We start from the raw sequence: 22,870 nt of genomic DNA on the forward strand, positions 1-22,870 counted from the left end.
AAAAAAAAAAAAAAAAAAAAAAAAAAAAAAAAAAAAAAAAAAAAAAAAAAAAAAAAAAAAAAGTGGACATAAACTGTAAATCCAATTAAGAACAGTTGTAAGTTGTAAACAGTTTGGTATCATTTTTTTTAAAAAAAAAAAGGGTCCAAAGAGCATGATGTTTGTAGAAAAGGAAACTGGGAATGATATCTGTTCAGCAAACCATAATCTCACCAGAGGCTATATAGATATGAATCAAATTTATGTCATCCATAACATCTAAACCACTGAATATCAATTAACACCACCACTGATCAAGCTATGAAAAGGAAAAAGAATGTTTCGATGCACGACGTGGTTTTCTTAGGGCGGTAACTTTCCCGATAAGTACATGGAGAGCTTCTCCCTTGCCATGGAAGCAGTATTGTCGACGAATTCACAACTTTGCTGTCGGTAACTCGGATCGTGATGATGGGACAACGGCATTTCGTCTTGCACCTCGTCCTCCATATCGATCACGATATTGTGAAGTAAGCAGCAAACAAGAACAATCCTTGGTAGCCTATGCTTGTCAGGCTTCCACATTACCCCTTTAATGATCTTCCACATCTCTTTCAACCTTGTCAATGCCCTTTGAGCCACCAATCTCGTGGCGAAATGTCGCTTATTGAACTCGGTTTGATAATCCGAAAGCCCTTTCCCTTGATACGGAGTTAGTAGCCATGGCAAGAGGGGGAAGCCAGAGTCTCCTATAATGTATTCTCCTACTTCTGAGCTTTCTGACAGCTTCATCTTCTTCCCGTTTAACCGTTCCCCATCTTGGGAAAGTTTGAAAAATCCCGAGCTTTGGAGCACAAGAGCGTCGCTCAAACTTCCTGGCCAACCTGTGATGATATCACAGAATCTCATTTCTGGATCTACAATCACTTGCAACAGCATGCTACAGTTTTTCTCACGATCCAGCCACACGCCGTGTGCAGATTCTGTCGTTGGCAAAGTCATCATAATGTGCGTCGTTTCGATTACACCGCAACAATTAGGAAGCCCTTTGATTTTCTTAAACTTGGACTTTATCTCATCCATACCTTCTTCGGTTGAAGGCCACGAAAGATGATGGAGTCCTTTCTCTTCCATCGCCTCCACGAAACGCCAAGTTATTTGGGAAACTGATGATTGATTCATTCCAAATGAATCGCCGATATTCGATAACGATTCTCCAGAGCTAAGCCGCCTAAGAGCAACCGCGACTTGGTCGTTTATAGACAAAGGCTTCCCGTTTAAGTCAGTAAAATTTGAAGTTTTGGCCATCATTGCTTCTTTCACAAGAGAACTGATATAGCTGAATGTCTTTCTTGAAATTTTGAATACTGACTCAAAATTTGTGTTCTTTGACTCAGATAATGGTCCTGATTGGAGGCAAAAAACATGGATAAAAAAAACATATTCAGTTCCTGCTGCAAATCTTCTGATCCTGACAACAACTGTTTTCTCAGGTACGACAGACATAATTCATAGTAAAGCTAGATCGACTGACATCATTAGTAACATAAATTAACATCAGACCAAGATGTCCCAACTGACATCATTTGTGACACTAATTAACATCTTAATCTGTAACCAACATCTCAGAACCATGAAATAGGAAAATAGATGACATGGTAATCAATAAAACTGAACTCCAGATATAGCAGGATAATACTTCACTACGTGATCATGTTATTATGTTCTTTTATAAGCCTACCACTAGTAGATATTGTCCGGTTTGACCCATTACATATCGTTATTAGCCTCACGACGCGTTTGCTAGGGAGAGGTTTCCACACCTTTATAACGAATATTTCATTTCCTCTCCAACCAATATGAGATCTCATAATCCACCCATCTTGGGGGTCCACCGCTTGATGTCTGGGTCTGATACCATTTATAACAGCCCAAGCTCACCATTAGTAAATATTGTGCACTTTGACCCGTTACATATCATTGTCAGCCTCACAATTTTAAAACGCGTTTACTAGAGAGATGTTTCTACACCCTTATAAGGAATGTTTTGTCCCCCTCTCCAACCAACGTTGGATCTCATATTCATACTTTGGTTACTCTTTCAATGGCCAACTTCTCAATATTTCGGGGACTTCGAGATTAAAGTTTGAGCCATTAGGTTCTTCAGTTGATGTATACTAAAAATCTTTGTTTTTGAATGGGTGGGCTAATAATCTTTGCTAAAATAGGTGCCTGAAACATGCTACTATTACAAGGGAAAGAAACTGTGACATGGAAGAAGTACATGTCTAATTTGAAAAGAAAACTTGATAAAGTATATCAAGTTTGAAGAACACTAGACATGAAATATAGAGTATATATCATGATAAACCTTAGGAACTTGCTGCTAAAAGAAAATCAAATTTGTATTAAGAATAATAATTCCAAGGGGATCGTTCGAGGACGATCCGTTTTTTGTTCTTTCACTAAAGAAAAGCTTCATGCACTGCTGTTCTAATAAAGCTTTTGAATGTCAAGAACATAGACAATTTCTGTCTCATTTGTGAATTCAATCAAAGAAACATACTAAAAATATGGGCTGTCCTAAACTTCCAGTTTTCTTGTCATTCTAAACTCCTGGAAAGTGTTGGCAAAACATACAAATCATAAAAATCTGGAGCATTTGGCCATATCAGTACGTTGAAATAAACGTGAACATGTCGAAGAGATCCGAGAGTATGGTTTTCTATGATCTTTAGCGCATTGCAGCTTTACTATATTGAATCGAACCAGAGCTTAAACGTCTACATTTCCAAGATGGCTCAAATGAGCCACCGGAGGATAACATATGCTAAATTTTCGGCTAAATCAGGTTACATTATGGTATACGACATGTAATGAATCGAATTCAGCAGTCATCAGCCATGATTACTTTAACTAGAACAAAGAGTACTAACCAAGAACATTGGCTCTCAGAATCTCATCTATACTATTGTTCTGTTTCCCTCGTTTTCTATACTACATAGCAGGCCATAGAAACACATACTTGAGGTTGAATTCCGTTCTTCCCCCGCCCTTCTTCTCTGCCTTATGTACATTATTACTTTCAGAGTCATCCTTCCATTTCTTGGAGATGATAGATTCTAACTATAACAGCTCCACCCACCGCTAGTAGATATTGTCCTCTTTGGGCTTTAATTTCTAGGCTTCCCCTCAAGGTTTTAAAATGCGTCTACTAGGGAGAGGTTTCTACACCCTTATAAAAAATGTTTCGTTCCCCTCTCCAACCGATGTGGGATCTCACAACCTACTCCCCTTCGGAGCCTAGTGTCCTCACTGACACTCGTTCCTCTCTAGTCGATGTGAGATCTCACACTAACTTTAATGCAATAAAGATGAAAACGGGAGTTGTGAATCATAGGGAACTCAAGACATTTATTGCGAGCCATGTTAGGAAGTTCCACTTGATGTTGGCAAAGATAAAGTAATGGTATAGTACATATCTATGTTAAACACATCATTGCTGCTACTAGCAAAGGAATCCAAGAGGATATTAGGGGGATGAAATTCATATCATAAGATGGAGTATTACCCATTCTTCAAGTAGCATTGTCATTATCTCTATGTAAAGCATCTCAATATAGATATAGCATAACAATCCAATCTAAATGAGTAGCCACTTCTAGGATACCTCAATTACCAAATGAACTAAAATATCCAAGTTAAGAACAGCTGCCGAACAGACTCGATCCATTCCAAAACCAGTAATGCTCATAGGATCATAACAACATCCAGCCCCTCGTGACCCTCTCAACGTTAATGAGATATCAAAGAAAGAGTTGAAGATTTAAGAGATTCTGAGGAACAATAACACAGTTTATGAACACAAGCGAAGATATATGATTACTAAACAGTGCATTCCATAGCCGACCACAGCAGAGACACAGAATTTCAATCGAGAGACCCAATAAACAGCAATCAAGCAAGAGGAGGGGCAATGCAGAAATTGAATAAAGGAGAAACAGAGAAAGAGTAAAATTAAGAAGTAGGAAAGAAGAGGGTTACCAGTAATCCTCTGAGAGAACTCGTCCCACCAATCCAAGGGCTGGGGCTGAGAGGTTAGTGAAGAAGGAACCAAGACATTTTGGTCAACCTTCTTCTTCTTCCTCTTGAACCCTCTAATGGGTCCCATTCGAAACTCGAAAAAGAAGCAAAGATGAGGGAAAATATGAAACACCCAGAAGAACCCACCAAGGAAATCGAAGAAGAGTAGAGAATTCACATGAAGAAAAGGGTGAGATTCGAAGTTTGTGAAGTAAGAAGAGAAAAGGGTAGCAAAAGAAGGGAAGAAGGGAAGGAGGGTTGAGGCGTTTGGGGTTAAGAGATTAAGTTTGGTGGTGATGGGTATGCGTTGGTTCTTCTGGTTTTGATTTCAGAGCATGCAATAATAAATGGAAGGAATATGAAATAGAAGTTCGAGAGGAAGGCAAAGAAGTTGCGGAAAACATAAAAGTGACGCATTGGCGAATTACATGTTGGGGGGAAGGACAATGTGGGCGACGAAAAGGTGAAAAAAATAAGAAAAAATTGGAGAGACGGATATGGGCAACTTCAAATCTTTCCTTCTTTGCTGATTCTGCGTCTTGTTCATCAAAATTTCATTCCTTTCTTCTTAATTCTTTCTCCCTTTCTATTTTTCTCACTTTTTTTATTTTTTATTTTTTTGTGGGTTGGGACTATAAACTTTATGATCTAATGCAAGTTCATTATCAAACTCAAAACCCCACCATCCATAGTCTTGTACTTAACTCTCCAAATAAACATTCCAACTTTATTTTTTAGTCAATATTAAACCAAACGAGTTGCTGACTTGTACCGTAAAATTTTATTCTAATAGCTGAGTATTAATATAGTGTAATATTTGAGTAAGCCAGCTACAGAACAATTCAAGAACATAATAGTTACGAACGTTACTATATATATACTAACAGAACTCCAAAATTAAGCATGTTTTTGCTTTACATCATGTTTTCCAAATAAACTTAAAAAAAAAAACATTTTTCCTCCAATAATAATTTCATAACTTTACTAATGATTTTATCAGTGTTTACACGTGTATAATGTATTATATTGGTATTATTATTTGATAAATATTTTCTTCCATGGGAATTTTGTTTTTTATTTAAATATTATTTTTTTCGTATCAAATCTGATGTATTTAATAATTACTTATAATTAATTGTTAATACATTCATAATATTTTAAAGTTGTGTCATAATAACTATGTACACGCGTGAGTATAACATAAGCATTGTTGAATTGGTTATCGGATATATTCACAACTAAAAAGTCAAAATAATGACGCAGTAGTTTAATTTTAAAATTATAAAATAATAAAAAATAATGATATATTATTAGTTAGATTCTCAACTTTAAATATATAGTGAATAAAAGTAGTTATAATAGTGGAATTATTTAGAGCTACAATTGTTTTAATTTTAAGCCTACCCTTCTGAATAATATTGATTTTCTTAGGAAGGAGCCTTATCCAATTAAAAGAGCGATGCTTGGGCCTTTTTCATGCTTTGTTGGGCTTGGGCCTTTGATGCTAAATGGGCTTGGGCCTTTGATGCTCAATATAATAAACTATGGGATTTTTTAAACAAAGTATAATTATATTATGTGGTCTTTTTATTTTTATTATTATAATTATTAAGAACATGAGGGGAATTTTTGTTTAAAGAAAATATATTGCAATTTTAAAAGTTACACTTGATCAACTGCATCAGAACCGTTGATGTCTTCCACCTATTGCTCTTCCCAGCCGTCTGATCCCTCAAATCCGCCGCTCCTTCACAATCCACAGACCTCAAGCTCTCCGTTCTTGCAACTCCAGAGTTAGAAACTTCCTCTCCGCCGTCCGTGCATTTACGCCGCCTCTCGCCGGTCTGCGTCGCCGCGTTCGTGCCGCCTTCGCCGGAAATTTTCGCCTTGTACACTACGTTTCTGCAAAGATCTTCCAGCGAATTCCAAGACTGGTTGTTTCTCTTCACCGCGACGGCAAAATTCGAATCCGTGCTCGAATTGTTCGTCTCTGATGAAAATTTCGACTCCGAAAACGACGATGATGATTCGCAAGATCGGAAACTCGAAGACGCCTCTAGCAAGCGCACTTCCGATCCTTTGAGAATGTACTCTCGACCTTGAGATGGATGTATCAGATCGTCGTCTGATAGGTCTTGCCATACGTATCCGCTTTTGTACCGCCTGAAATCGCAAGTAATTGCTCGATTGATCGTAATATATGAAGCGAATTTGTGTTTAATCGATTGGGAAAAAAAAAAAAAAAAAAGAAGAACAAGAAGGAAAATACACGAAAATCGTATTCTCAACAACCGTTTCACACAAAAAAAACAGAAAATCATCCGTACTTACCGCTTCGAAGACCACGAATACATTCTGGAAAAGTATTCTCCTCGAAATATATCGAGTCTTTTGATCACATCTGAGAAGCAAATCAGACTGAGATGAAAATTGACAAACAAAGAAATCGTTCGACGAAATAAAGAGAAGATTGAGTTTACCTCTGAGAAAGAGTCCGCGGGAAGAAGAAAGAGGAACCTCCAGCAAATGAGGATGCTCGAGCTGGCCATTGCGTGTGAGGTAGTATATTACAGGTATGGTTTCTGCATGCTCTGTTTTCATCTCTGTCATGGTTTTGGTTTCGGCTTGTTCAGGACAGAGACTCGTTCCTCTGCTCCGCCCTTCACTTGACGCCAATGTCTCTCTTCTCCTTTCCGCATTGACCGCCATGAAAACGAAGCAGACTGAAAGGAAGAAAGATGAGGCTGAAGAAGATGAATAAGAACACCGCCAAAATTATGGAGATAATTATGGCTTGCGAAGCTTTAGTTTAGGGTTATAAATACTCACATGACCGTACTTACATAAGCAAAGGAAGGAATTATTGATCAATATGAATTATTTTAATAATTTTTAGGTGAGTTAAGTTATGTTCAAATTGACTTTAAAATAATATGATTTATTAAATCAATTAATTTTTATAGATAAATTTATAATTAAAAAAAATATAACTCCCCAAATTTTGAATAATATATATGAATATAAAATAATAATAATGAAAATTAATTTGGAAATGAAAATGAAAGGAGGTTGGTTTGGTGAAGAACATGTCACTAAAAATCAGGGAAGGTTGAATTGAAAACCCCCAAAAGTTGCAACTTGGAAGCTGAAACTAAGGGGAAAACGCCTAAACTTCCAAAACTACGCCCCACCTATATCCAAATTAGGGAACGCCTCACCCACCAACTTTTTAATTTATCTATTATTATTATTATTATTATTATTATTATTTTATTGGCGTTAATAAACCAATTTTGTATTTGTTACTTAGCTACTAATCTAAATTATATCCCCGTTAAATACAACGTTAAACAAGTACTTATACACACGGTTTAGTATGAATAAAAGAAGTAATACAAAATACGACACTCTACAGAAGAAAAAAAAAGAAAAAAAACATTCGTACATAGATATGAACAATAACTCATGTATCAAGAAGAAAGTCAGTCTGGCCCAAGCGCTAAATAATGTAACAAAATTCGTAAAGTACACTGTGTCGGTTTAAAATGACTTTCTAAGTACTGAAAATACCGAGAGATGGAGCCACAAGAATTTGTAGTCATAGGTTAACATATCTGTAATAGGAAAATCACAACAGTCTAATTTGCTGCCTACAAGAAACAAAGAGAAGCCTTTCATTTCAACTTGCAACTGAATCTGCAACCTGTTTTGTTGGACAGTTGGAAGAAAGATGGCCTTTTTCACCACATTCATAGCATGTTCTTCTTCTAATCTTACCACTTACAGTGCTTAATCCACTATCAGCTACCGTCATTTCAGGGACAGGTTTTGGAAGTGTTTCTGCCGCTGCCAGTGTTGGTGCCGGAGGTGGTGGTGGTGGTGGTGGTGGTGCTGCTGCTGCTGCTGTAAATGCCGGTGGTGCTGCTGCTGCTGCTGCTCCTCCTCCTCTTGCTGTTCCTTGCTTCGGAACTGCACATCGTATCTTGACGGGTCTGCCATGAATTGTCTCCTGATCTAACTTCAAAGCCGTTTTTAATGAAACGCTATCAGAGAAATCAACATGAGCATAGCCACGAAACTCCCCTGTTTCCTTGTCCATGCCAAAACGTATGGACGCAATTTTACAGTTCGCGAAGAGTTTCTTCAGATCATCCTCAGTTACATCCCATGATAGATTGCCGAGATAGATTCTGTTGTAACCTTCCACAATCCCAGGAGAAAAATCAACTGCTTTATTCGATCGAGTTCCCTTGTAGGGCTGTACCTTAAGGAATAGTCCGCCCCTACAAAAGAAATACTAAGTAATAAGATGGTGGAATTAAGTAACAATAATGGCGGCATGAGATCAAATTGTTTATATACTCACATGTCAGCTCCATCCATGGCTAGTGCTCGTTTAGCTGCAGCTTCTGTCTGCAATAGCCAAACAGTGGTAAGGGTAACTCAAAAACCAAAAGATATCTTAAACTCAATAAAACTGAAATCCCCTCACCACCCACAAAACAACTCTGGTAATTGGTGCTAGCAAACTTTTCTATTACAAAGAAGAATACACCAATAATATATGAATCTATGATATTTTTCAACAGAGATTGAATCTTGATTAATCCTAGCTCAAAATATCAAATGCAGCCACCACTAGTAGATATTGTCTGCTTTGACCCAACCTCACGGTTTTAACACGCGTCTACTATGGAGAGGGTCTAGCCCTACTCTGACCAGTGCTTCGCATTGTCTAGTGACTGGCTCTGATACCATTTGTAACAGCCCAAACCCACCGCTAACAGATATTATCCTCTTTGGACTTTCCCTTCTGGGTTTCCCCTCAAAGTTTTAAAACGTGTCTGGCTAACGGTGATACATAACGAGCCAAAGCAGACAATATCTACAATCGGTGGGCTTAGGCTGTTTGAAATGGTATTAGAACCAAACACCGAGTGGTGTGGCAGCGAGGATGTTGGGCCCCTAAGGGAAGTGGATTGTGAGACCCCACATTAGTTGGAGAAGAGAACAAAGCATTCCTTATAAGGGTGTGGAAACCTCTCCCTAGTAGATGCATTTTAAAATCTTAAGAGGAATTCCCGAAGGAAAAACCCAAAAAGGACAATATCTATTAGTAGTGGGTTTGGGCTGTTACAACAAGTCTAAAGCTCTCAACTAGAACCTAATGGTCTTTACATGCTTCTTACACAAAAATCCAACGAAATGATGTATTATATACTATTTAGAGCAACAATGGCAATTGTATATTCATGTAAATTTTCTTTAAGAATGTTTGTATACGTGATGCAGTCCATGGCTAAACTTCAGAAATCTTAGTATCATAAGGCCATTTAAATCATCCTTTGCTAATCTCAATCAACTTCGAAAAGCCAATTGGCCACTTTCCTTCACTCAAACTCGGTTAAGATCTGGCAAAGCATAAATCATGAACTTCAAAGTTGTTTGATCTTTTCCCTACTAGGAGAAATGTAATTTAATACTGATCAGGTTACCATACCTTGAAACTTAATATTGCAATGCCTCTGAACTTCCCACTCTCTGGAAACATCATACAATCAACTTCAGTAATAGTGCCACAGCTTTCGAAAAAGCTACAGATATCGTCCTCAGTTGAATAATATGGAATGCCTCCAACATACACTTTTGTAGCCACATTTTCATTTACTTGACTGCAGAATATTGCAGAAAACTTGTAAAAATCAGCAAAAAGACACATCTTTATACATTAATACAATTAAAAGTGAGGAAGGGAGGGGGAACTAGCAATCTAGATGATGATACACGTTAGTCTACAAATATTAGCATTTGGACTGATACCAATAAAGTTATTAGTATTCATATACTAAACAAAAACAGCTCTCTAGGCAATATTTTTGGTACACAGCATCTTCAAAGGAACTAGAACAAGAAAAAGAGCTTTAAAGCTTAATCTAACTCGAGCCATTCCCCTAATAAAAAGTTTCATATTAGTAATCCAGTGCCTCCCTCCTCGAGCATTGATAGTAAATAATCACAGATAAACCATTTCCAGATCAATGTCAAACGTGAACAGATTCAAACATCAAGAAGCATAGTTCCTAAGCAGAGATGATAAACTATAATCAACCAATATGAACCATTAAGAACATAAATTAATGATCCAATCAAAGAAAAAAATGCCACAATCAACTAATCATAACCCATCAATGTCATTTAATCTAAGATTTCAAAAGAAAATGTTAAGCCTCTGAGATATATCAAAGTTGAGCCAATGGGTGAAATGAACTACCTGCCTATATTATCATGAGTTTCTTCAACTTGCCCTACCACTTCATTCCCATCTTCACCTCCCTGTTTCTCCTTCTCCTCCTCGTTACTCTTCTGTTTCTTCTGCTTCTTCTGCTTCTTCTTCTTCTTCTTATTCATCTTATTCTTCTTCAACTTCAACTTCTTGGCCTTCTCATCATCCTCTTCCAACCCATCAACCGCACTCTTCTCCTTCACCTCTTCGTTTCTCTTCCTCTTTTTCTCTCCCTTCCTCTCTCCCAATCTCTGATTCTCACCTTCCTTCTTCTCCTCATCGTTCTTCCCATCCGAAGCTGTTGAAATAACCGATTCTCTACGTTTCTCTCGCTTGGACAATCTGGTTCCATGGCGACCAGTGCCCCCTAAAAGCTCTTTGAGAGACTGTGGCCGAGAATCCGACTCCGGTTCACCGGAAACATCACCGTTAGAGACTTTCCCGGCGATTGATGAAATCAACGATTCAGCTAACTTTTCTCTAAATTTCTGCTTCAACTTTTTGTTCGACAAAACCATCTTCAAAGTCAAGAAATCATAAATGGAAGCAGACGTCAAATTCGCGAAACGGGCAAAAATGAAGTCAGCCGAAATTCGAGTTCGAGGGCTCCTTTTTTCCCACTAAAACCTAACTTGCAGCGGCGGGGTTCGTACGAGGCGGAGACATATCATAGACCCATCGCCGGCTAATTAACCATAAAAGATTATTTCGGTTATTAATTCAAATTTTTTATTTTTAATAAAAAGTAAAATGTTGATATTTGTTACCTAATTTTAATATATATATTTAAAAATTATATTTTAAAATCTACAATATATATAATACTTGATTACATATTTGACTTTACTTTTATGCGAATAAAATCATTGTCTAAATTTATTATCAACCACATAAATATTAGAAAGAATAAAAAAAAAACATAATTTAATTATATATTTCCACTAAAAAAAGAAAAATAAAATAAACATTACTTTAATTTTTATTAATATTGTTCACTTCAACAGTAAACTTTATAATATTATTTTAGAACAAGAGGCTAGGATTATTATTTATACATAATAATTTTCAATATTATATATTTATCTTGTATTATACACAAAGAAATTTAAGATTTTTATTATATTTTATTGGATTTTGTTCAAATTTTTACATTACAAATACACGTGGATTTATTTTTTTATTTCACGAGCCTAACAGTCAACCTTCATTAATAATATCAAGCGGTGATATGAAAAAATGGTCAACATCAAAGCCATGGAAGAAGTCAAAGGTTGAACAGAGACCAATTTTTTGGAAATGATTTAAAAAATAAAAATTAATATTTTCTAAATCTTTTGTAATAATTTAAAATTTTGTAATTAGTTTATAATACATATTATATTAATAATTAAATTTTTAAAGCTTAAATATAAAATATTTACAAATCACCGTGGATCAATAATATCAGGTGGGTCGGGTTGAGATGTAATTTTATTTTTTAGGTGGGTCAGGTTGACCCGATAAAAAAAAATCACTCACGAACCGAACTGAATTTTCGATTTTCGGCCTTTACTATTTAGACAAAGGAATGTAAGGCTCGAAAAGCGACAGCGTTTCGTAGGGATAAGATTGTGCGAAGCTGTTGAAAAGGTAATCCCAGGGTTCACAGAGAAGCCTCGGACGCCATGGAAAAGGATCTGATAAGCAATTTGCCTGATGAAATTCTTTACAGAATTGCATCGTTTTTGCCCATTGAATCCGTTCTTCAAACAACATTCCTTTCGACAAGATGGAGGAACCTCTGGAATCAAATTTCAGTTCAAAATGGAGTTCTTGAAGATCTTGCAAATTCAGCTTTAAATTTTCTTCATTTCAATGGCTTTCCGCCATTGAATCATCTCAGAAGGTTTCACTATCAGTTCAGCAATGGCAGAGCTCTGTTCATCTCTGTTTTAGCCAATGAAAAGCTTCACTTACAATTCTCTTCTGAAAAACAAGAATTCCCAGCTCAGTTCATCTGGAATTTAACCCTCAATTATGATCACCACCCTTCTCATTCATCTTTCTTTGTCAAAACACTCTGTCTCAAATCAATAACCCAAATTACGACGGACGCGATTTCGACGTTCGTTTCGAGTATTCGTTCGATTCAAACGTTGAAGCTCATTGAATGTAAAGGGCTGCAATCATTTTCAGTCACTTCTGGTTCAAATCTGCAAAGCTTGACCATTTTAGACTGTCTGGAGTTGGAGTTTCTTCACATTGGATGCTCGAAACTCCGGTCGTTTCGATATCGAGGACGGTTTCCTAACGTTCGGCTCGATTGTCATTTTAATATGGAAGATGTTATGCTTGACTGCAGACAAGGTCCTGGATCTATGTATAAGAGTAATGAGTTTGATCCATTTTTGTTGGCAGTAAAGAATGTTAGAACACTCACTCTTTGTAAATGGATTTTTGAGGTATTTTCTTAAACATTTAGCCTTTGAAATAGTGTTGTTTTGTTGGGTTTTGATCATAGAAGTTGTTGTTGCAGGCTTTGATCTTTCCTTCTCTTTCTTGGAACTTCAAATTTTATAAGCTCAAGGAGTTATGGTGGATTGATGATTCAAAAGGGAACTTCAATGCCAATGCATTGATGGCCTTTGTCAAATTGTGTCCCGCATTAGAGCGCCTCTTTGTTACGGTATTTCGTTCGACGTTTCTTAAACAGTTTAATATGAGTCTATGTATGATTGAATAATTTTTGTGTGTGTTGTACTAATTGTGTGCAGTTCGACCCCGAAAGTTACTGTGTTTTGAGCTCGAAATCATTTTCGAAGAACACGGATGGGGACGGTCGAGTCGGGCAGCTTAAGGTTGTGATCTTGAATGGATTTCTTGCATTAGAAGAGCAAGTGAAGGTGGGTGAGTTGGATGGAAATTTCTTGCAAGTCGCTTGCTTTCAGCTGAATTCAAAAGGTGAGGGAAACATGGACTATATCAGAAAACCATTTCCTAAACATTCTCATATGGACACTTGGAAGTAAAGTTTTAGATTGCTTTGGATGTTATGCGTAGAAATTTGAACGTCCGACCTCAAGTAAATAAGGAGACGTGTTCATTTGTGAGCTACATTTATATTAGCTGATAAGCTTTCTTATGCACGGTTTTATTTGTTTAACTATTATTATTTATTTTTTATTTTTATTTTTATTTTTTTGCTTGTTGCTTAACCAGAAAAATTCATATAATTATAACCTATCTATTATTTATGTATTTTCATTCTACTTTTTCTAAGTTAATTGGCGGTGAAAATTTGTCAAACAAAACGAAAAAAAAGGTATAAAAAAATAAAAGTCAAGCTCCGATGCGCTGGTTATATCATCAGAGATATCTGATGGTTGTGATCGACCCGGATCACAGTCAGCGCGTATTTCTTCATCGCAAGACACATTTTGCACCAGCCGGGAATCGAACCCGGGTCTGTACCGTGGCAGGGTACTATTCTACCACTAGACCACTGGTGCTTTTGTTAACTTGTATGCCTTAACATTAATAATTTTCAAAGGAAATTAGTGTCTAATTGACCGCAAATCTCTTGCTTAAGGTTTTCATCCTATAGGGCAAAGAGAAGAGTTTTTGCCACTAAGAAAGCAAACGGTCAACACAATGAGCACTTTAGTAACCTTGCGTGCTATAATGCTGAGCCAAAGAAGATCTATCTTATCTATAGAAGTTGTCAACCGAGTTCTTAGTTCCTTGGCAACACCTTAATCTATAGACAAAATTCAATAATGAAAGAATGTCTTTCCCCATTGCTATTTGATAACGAGCTGATCTATCATAAATAAGAAATATAAGAGATAACTGTATGAGAAATCATTTTTCTCTACGTAAAAGTATCACTTACATATCCATTATTATGAAAAATATAATTTTAATATCTAAATATAACCGTTATAAAGAAAATAAATTTTCCATTTTTACAAATGGATATATTTTCAAAATAATATTTTATAACAAATTTGAAAGTTCAAAGATAAAATAATTTGTTTTTCAAATTTTGTAGTCATAATTGAAGACACCAAAAAGTTGAGTAATTTGTATAATTTAACCAAATTAAAACAAGTTAAAACTTTAACTCTGTTTACTCTGAAAATCCTTCTACAATGAGTCGAGGAGATCAGCTTAAGGAATCACCTCCTACAACTATGGAGAGGACCCACTATCTGCTTCAATTAGCTTATAAAGTTATGATAATGTTACCAAGTGCACTATAGCACCATTTTCATTCAGCACAAAGCAATCACCAAAAACATGATAAGAAGATGGGAGGGAGGGCAAAACAATTGGATAACTAAGGTTATAATGGAATCTGAAGCACACTATAATGAAAATGATTGGAATGGGGATGAATGTTCTATGGATTGTGTAAACCCAGTCAGTCTATCTGAGCTAACAAATACCAATACATAATCATAATAAAAAGATGAAATAAAACTAGGGTCCCTTCTACAAAATGCTCTCCAAAATTTAAACATGTAACAATTGAAATCAAAATACTTCCTCCAACCTCTGCAGCTTAGATGATACCAATCTTGTTCGCCACATCTAACGCATCGTAATCCGGAGTTAACCTAACGTACGCCTTCTTCGTTCCATCGGGTCTGTGTATCAGGGATGCAGGATTATACATTAGAACATCAATCATTCATCATCACAATGTATCAATCAATAGAGACTTTGCATCAAACCAAGCTTCTCTTTAAATGATGATGAATACTTAAAATGTAGGGTACCAAATTACCTGATTAAAGTGTTCACTTTCTTGGTCTGAATATCATACATCTTCTTCACGGCATCCTTGATCTTTTTCTTGTTTGCACGAATATCAACAATGAAAACAAGGGTGTTATTATCCTCGATCTTCTTCATTGCTGACTCGGTGGTCAGTGGATATTTAAGAATTTGATATTGGTCCAACTTGTTCCTTGGAGTTGCACTGATTCTAGGATATTTGGGATTCCTGTCTTTCTTCAATGTCTTTGGCCTATGGAATGTAACTGATGTTCTGATCTTCTTAGCCTTCGGCTTGAAAGTTGGACCAGCCTTAACTGCCTTGGCAGCCTTCAAGGCTTGCGCCTTAGGATCAGCCTTTTTGCTGCTGTCAGCTGCAGAAAACAAAATAAAAGCCCTTATATTAAGGACAGGCAGAGCATCAAAAGCTCAATATAACCAAGCGCAGTTAAGTTGTATCAGATTCCACTAGTATATTGAATACAAAAGCTCAAAATGTTGCTTAAAAGTACCATTTAAAACATTCGAAGGAAGATTACTTAAATCCCAAGTAAACAGAAAAATCCAGAGAGGATTCGATTCAACCAACTACTCTGCTTAAATCCCATCCCCCAATCATCTAATAAACGAAGAATCACACTAATTCTTGCAGTTAAGAGAAAAGTAGATTTCAGAAATTGGATTTTCAATACTGGGAACGCCTATACGGAACTCAGCTTCGATTGAAACAAATGGAAGCATAACGATAATAATAAATGAACACCTTGTACTCAAAAACAAAAAATTAGAATACGTGCATACCTTTAGGTGCCATTGCTGAAGATCCTGGACCAGAATAACCAATCTGCTAGCAGCAAGAAACAGTCAAAACGAGAAGAAAAACAAAAGAAGGAAGAAAGAGGCAAATATTAGCAGCAATGGCACGCAGGAAGCAGATTCATACCTACAAAGAGAGGGATAGCGAGATGGAAGGTTGCGGCCGAATTAGGGTTTGTAAAATGGAGCTATTAGATATGGCCTTCAATAGTAAATTGGAGAATTGGGCCGGACCTCTTTTAATTTTTTTAATAATATGGGCTTAGCCCAAAAAATCTTTACTATCAAATGACCCGGCCCACGTAAGTATTTGAACCGACCAACCGGTCAAAAGAAATTCAAAACCCATTTAGAATAACTTTTCAAATGGTAATACTAATATTATTTTCGTATATCTAATTTGAGATTAGTTCATAAATGAAAATTTTCATTAATATTTTACCAAAATTTATAAAAATTAACCTCAAATTTTACAATAAAAATATTATATTAAAAAATTAAAAAATATAGAGATAGAATCAGATCCAATATCAATTACATATTGTGTCATAATACTTTAACAAGACCACAAGTTTAGTATTACACGAAGAATGAAACAAGAATTTAAGCATTAAGTTCATAAAAACATGAATAAAATTAGAGAACATGAACGCTTGAGTATCTCGATGCTATGTACAATAATTTTCGTTGGGCGTATTTTTGTGACAGAAACAACTTATGAGAGTCTTTTTTCATAATGTCTGGACGCTATGATATCATCTAGATATTTGTCGTGCACGTTATATAGCTTGGGGATTCATATATTGAGCATCTAGAGGCGAGGGGCATCTAACGCTTTGACCTCGAGTTTCTTGATTTGGTTGCTCAAAATTGATGCCCAATGAACTTATTTCACCTCAATCTCAAAAACTTTGGCTTTGTTCTTAACGTTCGATTTCTACACAACGAACAAATACAAACACGAAAGCAACCGATAAGACCACAAAACGAACAACGACCCAGGCTTAAGAACAACACAAACATCCTCATGATTACACGAAGCAGAGGACAAAGAAGATGATGATAAATGCGCCAACATAGCAAAGCTGACCACAATTTCCATTTATTATTACATTTATAGCAATGTCATAAGTTTTAAGAGAGAATTATTGCAGGCTGGGGGCCCCTCTTCTCTTTCACTCTCTTTCATACTCTTCTGGTTTGACTAAGAATTTGTAATGAATGATGAGTGTCTGCTAAGTTTTCAACAATGCCACAACATTTTCCTACCAACCCACCACCTCTTGCTCCACAAACCTTCAACCTCTTCTATTCCTAACAAAAAGTTCATATCAAAACATAAAAGACAGCTATAACCAGTGGATCATTCATGAGTGGAGCGAAAGGACTTTAAACCTCTAACATTTTTATCGATGGTATATGATCTAACCACGTGAAAATAAGAAACAGGATGGAAGCGATCCTCGAACATTAGTAAAAGAAAGATTGATCCTATTAAGAAGGCAAAAGTCAAGAACATGTGTTAGGGAAAGGCAAGAGCCCTTCCAGGAAATTGTTTACAGTATCAAATTTGAATTACGTGGTGGGGTGGGGGGGTTTACAGCTCTGTACAACTTGTTAAGACTTGCTATAAACGACTTGGGTTTTCAAGCGTCTCCTGCAAACACAACAACCAATGTGGAAGAGAAACAATCAGAGCTCTGGTTTTAACACAACTTTATCTATCCAATGAAAGCAGGACATATGAACAGGCAAATTGGGTGTCTGGTAATGAATAATATAAAGTAAAACACTAATCAAAAGCTGGGGAAGAGTTTTGGTGCACAAACCCTTAGCCACAGAGAAAGTTACCCCAGAAAGTTCTGTTCTTTACATTCTTTCTTTTCTTTCGTACGTAACCATCCGTGTCAATTAACTGCATATCTCAAATCTTTCTGGAAGTTACTCCTCGATTCAAACCTTTGATGTCAAAGGCATACGTCTTAATCCGTTGAACTATATTTAGGTTGGCTCGTTGGCACATATGGCTCCACTCCAGGATGATTTAGGATTAGAGGAAAAGATTTGGAATTTGACTTCTTTTATCAAAGACTTTCCCTCATTTTCTATTATCAACAATTTGAGTTTCCCGACTTTTCTACGGCGTTTTATGGAGGGAGGCCATTTTGTTGTTTTGTTCTTGTTTTCTGTTGCCATCTTTTATAAGGTTAAAGGACAAACATGACAATACAGAGCCAAGGCAGATCGTGTCTGACTAAACTACCAAAGGCTTGGCAGGATTAGTTTAGATCTTTGTTTCGCCACAGCGAGTTGGGAAAAAACTGTAAAGGCTTAAGTTCAAGCGTTGAAACAATCAGAAAGAAGGAACAGCCGCTTCACTGGTCGAGAAAACCCATAATCATCAGATAGACAAGACATGGTGACCTTCTCAACAAATAACATCATTAATTCATCATTAATCATACCCATCTCTCCAAAAATTAACCGTCGAAGCGCATGGCTCGATCCAACAGAAAGCCATTAAAAAATGTAGAAAGCAGTAAAAGAAGAAAAAATGAGAACAGATATAGCACTGTAGCAGTAGAGAATCAATATAGTGATACAATGCCCGGAAAGCTTACCTCACTAATTTTTGTAAGGGGAGTTCATCTTGATGACTAAGTTGCATGAATCGCTAAGCCAGTTCAACAATCGAATAATTTTTGTTATACCAGATGAAGGAAATGTCTCAGCAGCAGGGCTACAACAGACTCAATCGTGCAAGAAATTCCTCTGTTTCTTCACCTTCTTTAACGATCTGTTTTCACAAGAAGTTTATAGGGAAGATCAAAACATACATCATCTGAAGAAATGAATCATAAAGAACAAAGCTATAGATCTATAGCATGTTGAAGAAAATTAAGCTAAATAAGAGCAATCCATTGTTTGTCACACGCAACACACCCAGAAAATTCTGGCATTTGAAGGATTAGGGCAATAAAAGAATCAGTAATCCAAGCATCAAATTTTTTTTTTTGAAAAAAAGGTCTGAAGTACCTTAATTTCTGCATTTTCTGGCAGACCTACTTCAGTAAGTATATATTGACCAACTTTAACCCAGTCTATCTTCTCTAAATCAACCAAGTCGTTATCCCTCTTTACTCGAACCTGAGATAAATCATGGTCAAAAGAACTTCCTACCCACATAAACAGCATCATGTCATCCTTCTTGCCTAAATACCTACTTGGAGAGAAGATCGCTAAAGCAGCTTTAGAATTGAGGTAACTTGTGTCAAAAGCTGCAATCCTTTCTAATTCCGGCCAACAGTATACCATAGGTTGGACAAACTCACCATCTTGCTTCCCAGACACAGTGGTGGATAGCATGCCTTTTTCAAAAGGTTTGGGATAGCTTTTCCATGAACTAGTAGATTGTGCATCAACTTTAGTTTCCTGCTGGCACGAGGCCACACTACCTACCCTTACGTCGATTCCATTTTCAAAATTCTTGAAATTCTGAGTGGAACTTGTCTGTTCATTTGCAACCCTATCTGTAGGCTCTGAGTCATTTTTCATATTAATTAATACATTAAGAGAGAAAGAATTCTTGTTTTTCCTCTTACTATCTTCTTGAGTGGCAAGAAATCTTGAGGCACTATTTGTTGCTCTGATTTTACTGGGCATTGTAGGCAATGTCAGAGACTTTGAACTACCTCGGCGTTCTGCAAGAGAAGGTGAGAACTTTTTAGATGAGAATGAGAGTGAGTGAGAGCTTGATTCCAAGAGGACTGCATCACGAGTTTCGGGACCATTGGGCACAGATTCTAAGGAACTATTGGATGAGATAAGAGACATGTTAGAAAAACTAGACAGCGATGAAGAAGCTGGAGCTGAAGGTGAAGATGCAGATGGAGAATCTAAAGAGGACTCTGAAAAATACTTGGAACTTGAACTTGAACTTGAACCTGAATCAGAAGAGAGGGAATCTGGAGAAAGATAGATAGGTGAAGAAGATGATGAAGACAAAGAAAACGTTGAAGGCGATGAGGATTTTGCAGAAAAATGCACCATCATCGACGAGTCTGAATAGACCCTAGACAGAGATACTCGAGGAGCTGATATGAAATCTTTCATGTTTCCTGAGGCAAACTTACGCCTAAGCATACTCCAATTGCTTTCTCTAACAGGAAGATGGGTTTCGTGCTCGTTCTCAGATGAAGGAAATGGAGGAACAAAACCACCAGTTATAGCCTTCTGAAAAATTTCAAAGTCCACATCATAGGAATCGACTTTCCTCTCGCCTGGATAAGGTTTACCTTTTAACTCCCCAGGATTGATTTTACTGTTGGATTTATCCATTAGAGGTAACAGGTTTGCAAAGGAATCCCAAAAGTTTATTGGTTCTTCCCCTTCCTTAATTACATATATAGGCCCTTGCACTCTCTCATACCGAACAATCTGCACAACAGCCCCCCTTGCATCCCTTTCCATGATTGCTTTACAGTTCTTACCAATCCAAACAAATATGGCAGATGGTATATGAATGATAAAAGCACCTCTAGAATCGAGTGCAGATGGTGAAGGGTCATTCAACATTTTGGGGACGAGATGCAAAGGATCATATGGTGAGTGTGGGGCAACTCTATACATCCTCAACAATGAACTTGGGCTAAGAGGGAAAGCATGGACCCTCTTTTGGCACTGTAATAATTGGCAAGCGAAACCCATATTCGGGTCAGCAATACCTCTTGCTGCCTTTACATATTGAAATGCATCATCAAAACTCTGCCCTTCTCTCCACATCAGATAGGCAATCACCAACGACGTTGACCGGGATACTCCCTGGCAACAATGAACAAAAACCCTTCCACTTTGTTCTCTAACATCTTCAAAGTAGTCAAAAACATCATACAGAATGCTAGTGATATCCTCAGATGGGCTATCCTGCAACCACAAAGTTCTGTACACGAAATCATCTTTGAAGTACTCCGGGCAAACGAATCCTACACAATTCAACACATGAGTAATTCCGTTCTGTTTAAGTATATCCCTATCTCGAGCAACCGCATCTCCACCAAGATATACATGATCCGCCACTTTCGAGCACTCTTTGTCAAAGAAAGCAATCTTATCCCTCTTCACAAGCCCACAATTCTTATCCGGATTTCTCTGAATTGTCGACAAATCAAGTTTCAACCTCTCCCCATTTCCTCTCCCACTTGGAGTAGGAGGTTGCAGCCACTCCCCTATGTCGTCCGACCCCGCTTTGGGCCACTCATCCAAGCTTCGCCGGGCTATCGACAAAGGCTTTAAAGGAGGCAAACACGACCTTGCTTTGCAATGCTGCTGTGATCTTGGAGTTAATGGAGAATGGAAAATTCGGCTTGTTCCATTACTATCTCCAAGATGCCCACTGGTGTCTCCACCATCTTTGTTCACATCAGGATGGTGAAGGGAGGACCGTGACGCAGACCAAGAAGCCGAGCGCCAGAACAATTTCCGATTTCCACCAGAAAGCTGCACTGCGTCCCCAGCAGTAGCAGAGTCCTCAGAGCCCACCATGCCCGCACCACAAGCCGCAGACAATAACTCAAAGAAGCCCAAGAAGTACGAAAACCCTAAATAACTTAATCACCCGGACACAAGAATGAACATATCGGCTGAAATCATAATCAGAGACATCAAACAGTCAGACCCACATCAGATCAACATCAATAACATCAACCAAAGAGCAGAAACACATCAAAGAAAAAGGAAAAACACTTAAAATAACTAAATTAAGAAATACCCACAATTCATTCCATAGTTTGACGAAATAAAAAAGAACCCAGAAACCAAACTGCAAGGATTAAAGAAAAGCACAAAAACAACAAATCTAAAACTCAAAAGAAAACTCATAGCAACGACTTTGAAAAAGGAAAAGCAATTACAGTGCACGATTTCTAGGGTTTGCAATGAAACAAAAAGGCGAGAAGAGTTACGAATTGAAACTTACAAAATCACATGGAAGAGGCGAAGTGGAGTGAGTGAGTGAAGAGGAGAAGTGAAGAGCAGAAGAAAAGAAGTGTAATCTGAGAGAGAATTAGATAGAGAGTGGGTGTGGAGAGGAGGGAAGGGAAGGGGCACTGCTACTCCATTTTAGAGACACAAAGAGAGTAAAGTATTACACAAGATTTCAATGTCTTTTCTTGGCCCATTGGGTTGAATAATATGGGTGAAATTGGTGGACTTTTTTTTTACATTTTTTTAATTTTTTTTAATTTTTTAAAAACTTTAAACTAATAAATCTATAAACTTTAAAAATATATATTTTTGTAATTTTTTTTAAATGTTCAATAAGTAAAAAACTTATTAATGAGATTCCCATATTTTTTTTAATTCAAAAACTACATTTTTTTTATTTAACCAAAATTTGTCAAAGTAGAAGTTAACACACTTGATATCTGATTCTGATTCTATGTGTAACAGTCAAAACTTATCGCTAATAGATATCGTTCGTTTTAACTCGTTACGTATCGTCATTAGTTTCACGATTTTAAAACGCGTCTACTAAGGAGAAGTTTTCACACACTGTTAAATAATAATTCGTTCCTCCCTCCAACTGACGTCGGACCTCACATAAATTCAACCCAAATGACCAATAATGAAAGGGAAATAAAAGCATATGTCGAGTTCGTTATCGTTTATCAATCACGATCATGATGAGAGACTAATCAAAATGAAACAGCTTAACAAGTTATCAGTCTTCATCGAGAGTTTCTAGTAATATCAATAGACATTATCCATGAAGTTTACTGAACATAGCAGGACAGTTGTACAAAAAACCAGACATTTAAAACAAACGAACAATTTCAGCTCCAAAAGAGACTAAAGAGAGCCGTGTGGATTGGTTAAAAGAATTGTACCTGTTTTTTTTTTTTTTTTTTTTTTTTTTTTTTTTTTTTTTTTTTTTTTTTTTTTTTTTTTTTTTTT

At 36.8% G+C, this 22,870-nt stretch overlaps 6 protein-coding genes and 2 non-coding genes across 9 annotated transcripts; 1 reads left to right on the forward strand and 7 right to left on the reverse strand.

Moving 5' to 3' along the window:
* Positions 1-196: 196 nt before the first annotated feature.
* Positions 197-4,566, reverse strand: LOC111446995 (protein ALP1-like). Its single transcript, XM_023085946.1, has 2 exons — positions 4,024-4,566; positions 197-1,385 (listed from the first exon to the last, which is right to left on the reverse strand). The coding sequence occupies exons 1-2, from the start codon at positions 4,148-4,150 to the stop codon at positions 343-345; spliced, it is 1,170 nt and encodes a 389-aa protein (XP_022941714.1). The 5' UTR covers positions 4,151-4,566; the 3' UTR covers positions 197-342.
* A 1,092-nt stretch (positions 4,567-5,658) lies between these two features.
* Positions 5,659-6,782, reverse strand: LOC111447667. Its single transcript, XM_023086944.1, has 3 exons — positions 6,543-6,782; positions 6,394-6,463; positions 5,659-6,225 (listed from the first exon to the last, which is right to left on the reverse strand). Exons 1-3 carry the CDS (start codon positions 6,769-6,771, stop codon positions 5,718-5,720), a joined length of 807 nt encoding a protein of 268 aa, XP_022942712.1. The 5' UTR covers positions 6,772-6,782; the 3' UTR covers positions 5,659-5,717.
* An 818-nt stretch (positions 6,783-7,600) lies between these two features.
* LOC111447996 (protein gar2) lies at positions 7,601-11,017 on the reverse strand. Its single transcript, XM_023087424.1, has 4 exons — positions 10,334-11,017; positions 9,563-9,734; positions 8,429-8,475; positions 7,601-8,345 (listed from the first exon to the last, which is right to left on the reverse strand). Exons 1-4 carry the CDS (start codon positions 10,861-10,863, stop codon positions 7,742-7,744), a joined length of 1,353 nt encoding a protein of 450 aa, XP_022943192.1. The 5' UTR covers positions 10,864-11,017; the 3' UTR covers positions 7,601-7,741.
* Positions 11,018-11,928: 911 nt separating this feature from the next.
* On the forward strand, positions 11,929-13,493 carry LOC111447998 (F-box protein At2g39490-like). Its single transcript, XM_023087430.1, has 3 exons — positions 11,929-12,786; positions 12,861-13,010; positions 13,099-13,493. Exons 1-3 carry the CDS (start codon positions 12,010-12,012, stop codon positions 13,351-13,353), a joined length of 1,182 nt encoding a protein of 393 aa, XP_022943198.1. The 5' UTR covers positions 11,929-12,009; the 3' UTR covers positions 13,354-13,493.
* Positions 13,494-13,665: 172 nt separating this feature from the next.
* LOC111448063 lies at positions 13,666-13,753 on the reverse strand. Its single transcript, XR_002711361.1, has one exon. It is a non-coding gene; the product is annotated as a small nucleolar RNA snoR114 (small nucleolar RNA).
* Positions 13,754-13,762: 9 nt separating this feature from the next.
* On the reverse strand, positions 13,763-13,833 carry TRNAG-GCC. Its single transcript has one exon. It is a non-coding gene; the product is annotated as a tRNA-Gly (tRNA).
* Positions 13,834-14,660: 827 nt separating this feature from the next.
* On the reverse strand, positions 14,661-16,110 carry LOC111448002 (60S ribosomal protein L23a-like). The gene is made up of 4 exons (XM_023087434.1): positions 16,047-16,110; positions 15,905-15,947; positions 15,114-15,477; positions 14,661-14,973 (listed from the first exon to the last, which is right to left on the reverse strand). The coding sequence occupies exons 2-4, from the start codon at positions 15,915-15,917 to the stop codon at positions 14,889-14,891; spliced, it is 462 nt and encodes a 153-aa protein (XP_022943202.1). The 5' UTR covers positions 15,918-15,947; positions 16,047-16,110; the 3' UTR covers positions 14,661-14,888.
* Positions 16,111-17,389: 1,279 nt separating this feature from the next.
* On the reverse strand, positions 17,390-22,066 carry LOC111447992 (protein-tyrosine-phosphatase MKP1-like). Of its 2 annotated transcripts, XM_023087418.1 has the most exons (4): positions 21,894-22,066; positions 18,956-21,558; positions 18,541-18,716; positions 17,390-17,576 (listed from the first exon to the last, which is right to left on the reverse strand). In XM_023087418.1, exons 2-3 carry the CDS (start codon positions 21,458-21,460, stop codon positions 18,660-18,662), a joined length of 2,562 nt encoding a protein of 853 aa, XP_022943186.1. In that variant the 5' UTR covers positions 21,461-21,558; positions 21,894-22,066; the 3' UTR covers positions 17,390-17,576; positions 18,541-18,659. The 2 variants fall into 2 exon arrangements, with proteins under 2 accessions (XP_022943186.1, XP_022943187.1); XM_023087419.1 differs by lacking the exons at positions 17,390-17,576; positions 18,541-18,716 and having other exon boundaries at positions 18,956-19,066; positions 19,144-21,558.
* Positions 22,067-22,870: the final 804 nt, after the last annotated feature.

This window comes from Cucurbita moschata, unplaced genomic scaffold (genome assembly GCF_002738365.1).
Source record: "Cucurbita moschata cultivar Rifu unplaced genomic scaffold, Cmos_1.0 Cmo_Scf00009, whole genome shotgun sequence".
Taxonomy (NCBI): Eukaryota; Viridiplantae; Streptophyta; class Magnoliopsida; order Cucurbitales; family Cucurbitaceae; genus Cucurbita; species Cucurbita moschata.